Source organism: Myotis davidii, unplaced genomic scaffold (genome assembly GCF_000327345.1).
Source record: "Myotis davidii unplaced genomic scaffold, ASM32734v1 scaffold93, whole genome shotgun sequence".
Lineage (NCBI taxonomy): Eukaryota > Metazoa > Chordata > Mammalia > Chiroptera > Vespertilionidae > Myotis > Myotis davidii.
The window spans coordinates 8,402,240-8,410,122 of record NW_006292095.1 but is presented as its reverse complement, the minus strand read 5'-3'; the positions used below and the strand labels follow the sequence as shown (position 1 = coordinate 8,410,122).

At 51.1% G+C, this 7,883-nt stretch overlaps 1 protein-coding gene across 2 annotated transcripts in view; it reads right to left on the bottom strand.

The window, feature by feature from the left end:
* Nucleotides 1–2,932: 2,932 nt before the first annotated feature.
* The window catches only part of DUSP26 (dual specificity phosphatase 26 (putative)), a 6,709-nt gene continuing 1,758 nt past the window's right edge, over nucleotides 2,933–7,883 (bottom strand). Inside the window, exons 2-4 of one of the 2 annotated variants that reach the window (XM_006765594.2) lie at nucleotides 7,138–7,432; nucleotides 5,131–5,345; nucleotides 2,933–3,774 (exon numbers count right to left, since the gene is read on the bottom strand). In XM_006765594.2, the coding sequence (XP_006765657.2) occupies nucleotides 3,575–3,774; nucleotides 5,131–5,345; nucleotides 7,138–7,358 (636 nt within the window). In that variant the 5' untranslated portion in view covers nucleotides 7,359–7,432 and the 3' untranslated portion in view covers nucleotides 2,933–3,574. The remainder of the gene's footprint in view (nucleotides 3,775–5,130; nucleotides 5,346–7,137; nucleotides 7,433–7,883) is intronic. The other variant, XM_015565242.1, reaches the window with a different exon arrangement.

The window sequence follows — 7,883 nt, the reverse complement described above, 5'->3', positions numbered from 1 at the left end:
TCCCTACCCAGCTGCCCCCGTCCGTGCCCCCTCCGCCATGGTCCCATCCCTGGCTACCTAGCTTTCTTCTGTCTCCTCACCTACACGGCCAGACCAATTGATTTACTGGGCCTTATCCAGCCCATGGGCCTGACCTTCCCCACCCTTGTTTTAAGGGATGGTTTCTAGGGGTAGAGGTGGGGGGGCCCTGGGGTGCAATCTTGCCCAGCCCTCTCTCTTGCCAGCGTGTTCTTTGCTGCCTCTCTGGTTCCACTGTGATCTCTCCATCACAGGTAGTTCCCTGTGGAACTTCTCAGCTGGGATTCCTTACAGAGTGGACTGACCTAAGGCAAAGCTTCCTCCTTCTCCCCAGAGGCAGCAAGGTCCCCCAAGGGCCTGCCACAAGGGTCTGAGGCTGAGGCTGGAGGCCCCAGTGGAGGAGAACGGGTCAGGGTGATGACCTTGACACGGGCCACAGCTCCTGAAGGGCGAGGCTCAGCTGGCTGGAAACACAGGCCGCATCCAAGAGCACGTTTATTTCTGTTCAATGCCAAGTCCTCTGCTTGGGTTTAAGCAGTCCACGGCCCTCAAGAGCAGGATGAGGAAGACTGGACATTTAACCTCGGTTTCGGCAGGGGGAGTGAGACCCACCTGTGACAGGTGTCACCATCAGCCCCCTGGGAGGATAAGACTGATTCTGTGTGATGATTAGGCTGTGGACCCTTCTTCTGTCCCTTGAACTGCATAGGTCACCAATACACACACACACAACCTTAAATGGTGGAGTTAGAGGGAGGGAGACGCGGTCACACACACTGCTCTGGAGCCAGAGCGCCCAGGCTGGCGTCCCAGCTCTTTCACTGACTGTGTGTCCTGGGGAAATGACGTCACCTCAATTTCTCTGTTCCAGTGCAGTGACCATGACACCGACCTCACATGGTTTTTATAAGGATTCAATGAGTTAGTTCCTGTAAAGGCAGAAGAGTACCTGGACACAGCCGCAATATGGCCTTATACGTAGTAAACACGGATCATCTGCTCTGTGAGGAGAACCTGGGAGTTTGTTTTCTGGTCAAATGTACTTTAGTAGCTACACTACTAACTTCTGCTAGAAGTTAGAATTAAGTTCTCAAGTGATTCAACCGGAAGGAAACTGAGGGGATGAGCTAAGGCACAATCAGACTGCACAAATAGGGTTACGATTGCTGCAGTTTACATGAAGAGTAAACATACTTACTAAACTAGAACAAAGGAGGTTTGTCATCTATATCAGCCAGATCATGGTAACAGTCCCTCTAAGAGCCTGAGTGCTTTTGGGGTTCTTTTTGGTTATACTTAAGTCCTCTAACTCATGGTCTGAACAGGGAACCAATGCATTTTAATTAGCAACAACATTCTGAACAGAGGCCTCACACTACCCCTTGCTAAGTTTGTCCCTCAAGAGTAACCAGCACATTAGGCCCAGCTGATAGATCTTGCTGGCCTCCTGTAGGCCTAGCTTGAAGCATTGCAACTATGTCTCTTTGCCACAATTAGAACTGCCAACATGGGCAAGCCGAGGAGGAACCTTGAGACATGATAAGACTCTGGGAAACAACCAGAGCCATTAGGTTGGAGGTGGGAGGACACAGGAGAGCCATGAGAGGTGGCATCAAACCACGGAAGGGCTGATGGGAGAGACAGAGTGAGAGGAAGAACATGTATTAAATGCTGACTGTGCGTGGAGCTTCCTGTCTCGTAGCTAATTAAATACCAGTAGCAACCCTGTGGAGGCAGACAGAACTACTGCCTGTAACCAGGTGGGGAAGAGGTGGTGACACACAAAGGCCCTGTCAGCCACGTGCTCCAGCCGGGAGCTCTCAGGTCCTCTGGCCTCCGACTGTGCTGTGGGTGTTGTGTTAGCGCTTCCTAATGTTCAGAGCTGGTAAAATGATGTGGAAATGAGGTGGTTGCTCCTTACCATCGGAGACATCCAAACAAATGCTGGATGACTATCATCAAAGACACGGAAAAGACGATTTCTGTCTGTCTCGTTGGAGAGTGGAAATGGAACCGCTATGAAGGCACCGCTCTGCTTTGAGGTTCTGAGTTTCTATACTTTGGGGTAGGGATATACACGTTAGATATATTGTGACGGTTTTTGCTATATTTCTCCCTTCCTCTCCCACCCCATCCCTTTCTCCCATTTAGTCAGATATTCTGTTCTGGGAAACACGCCTTTTTTAAAAAGGAGGGAGGTGGTAGCTGGCAGTTTGGCCCTTGGGATAACAGAGAGACCATACTTTTCTCTCTGGTTGTCCAGTCAAATGTACTTTAGTAGCTACACTACTAACTTCTGCTAGAAGTTAGAATTAAGTTCTAACTTCTCTTAGGCAAACCTAGAAAGATTAGAAGAGGAAGCAATTACATCACGTCTCCTCCCACCTCCTCCTGTTCCTTGGCAACAGGAAAACAAAAAGTCTGAAGGAAGGATTTAGGCTGGGATTGGTTTAAGATCATATCCTGCTATCCTATCATAGTGGGGACCTGCTATAGAAACCAGGTTGACTTCTGAGAATAAAATTATATTTCCTACACACTCGAGCTTGTGAACAGAGTATTCTAAACGTGGAGATGAAGGGTGTGTGTGTGAGCAGCTACGTAAAAATGGTCACAAACCTGAAGTTTTTGGTCCTCTGCTGCCCCTGTGTGGACACAGCTGGAAACAACAGTTCAAAATTTCACTAAGCAGAAGTAGCAGAAGTGTGAAATTGGACTTGAGAGAAACCTCCCCTAAGAACTGGGGGTGGAGGCTTAAAGGCTAGGGGGCGGGGGTGTGTGTGTGTGTGTGTGTGTGTGTGTGTCTTGTGACCAATATGAGGGAGTCAAGAACTGTTGCTGCCCCTGCAAGGCTGGGTTCTCAGGGGAGAGGCACAGAACTCCAACAAGCTGTCAATGACTTCAGGAGGCTCTCTTCTTGTCCACCATCTTTATTTTTCCTCCAGACACCTGGACCCAGTAATCGAGCGATCATCTAAAGGCTCCCAGTCATGCACCTCTGTGGTTTTGGGCCACAGTCAGCACCCGTGGGCACAGTGCCAACCCTCCCACACCTCCTCTTCCTGTGCTTGGAGTAACAAGTCTGTGGGTTTTTCCCTCGGGTTTCACAGCTTTTCATGCCACCTCTTCACCGGCTGTCTCCACACTACCATCTCCACCAGGCCCTGCGCCATCGCATTCAGATTCCCTGCACCAGCGCAGGCCAGAGGGGACCCTTTTGTTTTGACAATGGAGGAAGGGGAACACCTGGGCACAAAGAGGGGAAGGGGCTCTGAGTCACACCGGGGGCGCCCTGTGTGGAATCCAACGGGGTCTGAATCCCAGGACCGACTTCTGCCTACAGCCTAGCTGCTTCCTTCCCTGGTCAGCTCCCTCCTGGCTGTCCATCACACCCCGACCCTCACTCCCCATCCCGTCAAGACAAACAGCAATGGTGGGACCATGCTCCAGGCCTCTCTCTCTCCTGCCTATAGGAGAGGATGGGTTCTCTGGGCCTCCTCTCTCCAGCTGGGAGCCAGGGACCCACGCGCCTGGCCTGAACTCCCTTCCCCACCCCTCAGGCCTCCAGACCCTGCCGCAGCCTGCGGTCCAGGGCCAGGAGCTGTCTCAAGAAGCCCCGGTTGGGGATGATGCCTCGGTGGTCCTTGACTTTCTTGATGGCCTCCACGAGGGTGAGGTGGTGGTACAGCATGAGGTAGGCCAGCACCAGCGTGGCGGATCGGCTCACTCCCACGGCACAGTGCACCAGGATCTTCCCTGAGAGGAGAGACACAGAGGCGGCTGTGGCACTGTTTGCGGTGGGTTGGAGGGGGTTAGGGAGAGGGCTATGCAGAGAGAGGAGGAAGATGTGACAGAGGTGCATGGAGACAGGATGATCTGCAGATGAGGGGTGTTAAGAATGCAGATCCTGCCTGGCCAGTGAGGCCCAGTGGTTAAGCATCAACCTATGAACCAGAAGGTCATGGTTCGATTCCCAGTCAGGGCACATGCCCGGGTTTCGGGCTCAATCCCCAGTGGGGGGCATGCAGAAGGCAGCTGATCAATGATTCTCTCTCATCATTGATGTTTCTCTCCCTCTCCCTCTCCCTTCCTCTCTCTGAAATCAATAAAAACATATTTTAAAAAAGAATGCAGATTCCCCAGCAAATTCTCTAGACCGAATGATATGGAGAACAGGCAGCAGGTCAGCACCCATAAACCCAGAGGGGGCGCAAGGGAGAGACTCTCATGAATTATGCAAACCCGAGCTCTGTGCAGAGCGGGGCCTCAGCTGATATTTGCTGAGCTCATCATGGGACACACCCTGAGTCTGCCGTGGCCACTCCTCCGTCTCCCCACCTTCCATCTTGCTGCTTCTATCAACCATTTTTTTGTGTGGGGGGTGTTTAATATATTTTTATTTACATACACTTTTTATTCTGACCACTCAAGCAAGACATGCTCAAAGTAGAAATAATTGGAAAATTGAGAAATATATAAAGGAACAACAGATGGAAATATATCACCTATAATCCTACCACCCAGGTGCCACTCTCTGAACATTTTGGATTCATTCCTTCTCCATTTTTATGTCTTTACATTACTTCATGTATTTTTTATTTTATTATTACTATTTTAAATATGGAACGCTTCACAACTTTGCATGTCATCCTTGCCCGGGGCCATGCTAATCTTCTCTGTATCTTCCAATTTTAGTATATGTGCTGCCGAAGCAAACACCATGTGTTTTTTATTTTATTTTTAAAAATATGTATTTTATTGATTTCAGAAAGGGAGAGGGAGAGAGAGGTAGAAACATCAATGATGAGAATCATTGATCAGCTGCCTCCTGCATGCTCCTTACTGGGGATTGAGCCTGCAACCCGGGGGTGTGCCCTTGGCTGGAATCCAACCTGGGACCCTTCCGTCCACAGGTGGACACTATCCACTGAGCCAAGCCAGCGAGGACAACCATATATTCTTTTCTTAAATGGCTGACAGCATGTTTTCCCTCATATCATACCCTGGGAATTTTGTCATGTCATTAAACTCTTTCTCTCCCCACACCAGCACCCTCGGGCTTTCCCCCAACTCAACGTCCACGGTCCCTTCCCGCCCTGCTCTCCCTCCTACCTCCAGGCAGGCTCAGCGCCCGGTGGATGAAGTCGGCAGCTGTCTGGAAGTGGATGCTCATGTCAAAGGCTGGCGAGTCATGGGCCTCGACACCCAGGTAGCGGATGCCCAGCCCCTCGTAGGCCTCGTGTGTGCCTCGCCACCTGCTGTGTGAGGCGTTGAGGACATGGGTGATGCCCAGGCGCCGCAGCTCACGGTGGTTGTTAGCTATGTCCCTGCATTGAGTAGAGGTTAGAGGAAGGGTGGGGAAGCCAGGCTGTCTGTGGAGCTAATGTCATTGGCCGGAGGCCTCCACTCTGCTTACTGATGGTCCAGGAGGAAGGAACCAAGATAAGCAATGACCTGGAGTCTTGCCCTGGGGAGGTTTTGCCTGGAGAAGGAGAGACTAAGGGGGTGGGTAAACAATAGCCATAATAAAACATTGAGGAGAGCTTTGAGCATGGGGGATTTTACTTGATCTGGAAGTAGGTTTTACTGGATCTGAACTCCAGGCAAGAAGTCCATACTAACAGTGGAATCTCGCTGAAGGAAGGTGTGAAGACCCTGGGAGGGAATAATTCTCCTGTCACTGGGGTATTGAAGAGAGGAGGTCAATGTGTGGGCATGGATGCAACAGAGGGGACTGGGACATCAGATGGGACATCAGTTTGGACCAGCTCCCTTTTAACATCCCCCCTAACCTTGAGATGATATGACTCTGACCCTTTCTCCCACACCTGGCTCCCCTGTTACTTTAATTTCTCTTTGACAACCAGAATCTTCTCTTGCCAATTATTTCCCCTTGGCATTTACCCGGCTCTATGACGTCACCATATGAACCTTTAGGTGTTCATATGGCCCATACCGCTCCGCTTTGTGGCAGACGCCTCTCAGGCAACATGGCCATTATCTTAGGGCAGATGCCCCGTCCAGTGCAAACTCCTCAAGTAGAAAGAGCACTGAACTTAAACCTCCAAGTCCTGGCTCTGCTACTTACGACCTGTGTGACCTTGGGCCAGTCACAATGTCTCTGAGCTTCAGTTTCCTCATCTGTAATCTGGGGATAGTGGTACCTACCTCACAAGGCTGTTGTGAAGATTAAGAGAGAAAATGCATGTGAAAAACTCCTTGTATACTACAGAGCCCTGGAGAGAGAAGCGGACTACTTTTCCTCTGGTGCTCTTCCCTCCACAGCCCCCCATTGCAGCATAATAGATGGAAGGTAGATAAGTCATCTGTTATATCCAGTACAGAGCCTTCAATAATAAATCTTGCACCCTGGCCGGCATGGCTTAGTGGTAGAGCATTGGCCTGGGCACCAGAGGGTCACAGGTTCGATTCCGGTCAAGGGCACTATCTGTGTTGTGTAGGTCCAATCTCTACTCTTGGGTTGCGGCATGTGTGGGAGGCAACCAATCCATGTGCCTCTCTCACATTGATGTTTCTCTCTCTTTCCCCCTCATCCCTTCCTTCCACTTTCTCTAAAAAAATTAATGGAGTCCAGCCGGCATGGCTCAGTGGTTGAGCATCGACATATGAACCAGGAAGTCATGGTTCGATTCCCGGTCAGGGCACATGCTCAGGTTGTGAGCTCCATCCCCAGTGTGGGGCGTGCAGGAAGCAACCAATCAATGATTCTCTTTCATCATTGATGTTTCTATTTCTCTATCCTTCTCCCTTCATCTCTAACTTTCTTCTCTGAAATCAATAAAAATATATTTTTAAAAAAATCAATGGAAAAAATATCCTCACTACTAGAATAAGCATTAAAAACAAAAACAAACAAAAATAAAATAAAAATTTTGCTAAATAAATGACAGTCTTTCTGACCAGAGTTGGGTAGATCAATAATCCTGCCCACTCCCGAAACCTGGAGCCTCCACTCCATGTCCATACATTCCGACCCCTTAAACCTCAACCTGGAACCCACAATGCAACTCAGTGCCTGTCTGCACCCTTCTCCTTTCTACACACACACACACACACACACACACACACGGCCACGGCCTCGGTTTGCTGGGTACATACTGGTCTCCGAGGTAGAGGCCGGGCCAGACCTCGTCGGCGTGGTTACAGGCCGTCTTGCCTGTGTAGAGAAGCCTCTCTAACTCGAAGACATTGAGGAAGGGATGTTGAACAGCGGGCATCTGCTCCAAGGCCCCTCTGGTGCGGACAGGAGACCTGGAGCTACTCCGGGAGAAGCGGGCCATGAAAGTCATGGAGGCCCAGAGCCAGTTCCCAGGGCACATCTTAGAGGCGGCAGAAACCGCAGCGCTGCCCGGGAGGCTGCAGAGGTGCCGGCTCAGTCTCCAGGTAGCTGTTGCTGGAAGAGGAAGGGATGGGAAACACACCTGAGTGAGTCCTGAGCAGCCGAGCAGCCGCTTTCCTTCCTGCCAACAGGGCTGGGCCCCGGGGAGCGGATTCTCCAGGGAAGGGAGGGAAGTCTGGCCCTGGCAGGGCTCCGGGGTTTTCTTCTCCTTCAGCTGCGGCAGCGCCGATCTCTCTGCTCTTTTGGTTCAGCCACACAAGGAGGTGGGAGAGTCACATGTCCTTGTTTACAGGGAGAGGGAGCTGCCCAGCTGCCCGTTTCTGCTCCAGCGCCCCACCCCCACTACCCCTACATACACATACACACACACACACACAAACATCTGGTGTTTGGGTGGCAGTGCCCACGCTGGAGCTCTTGCCAGCCCGAATCCGGGTTCATCTGCCTGGGGCTACAGCCAGAGAGGCTGGGGTGGGAGGTGAGGGGGGCTCTCTCTCCAGGGGCA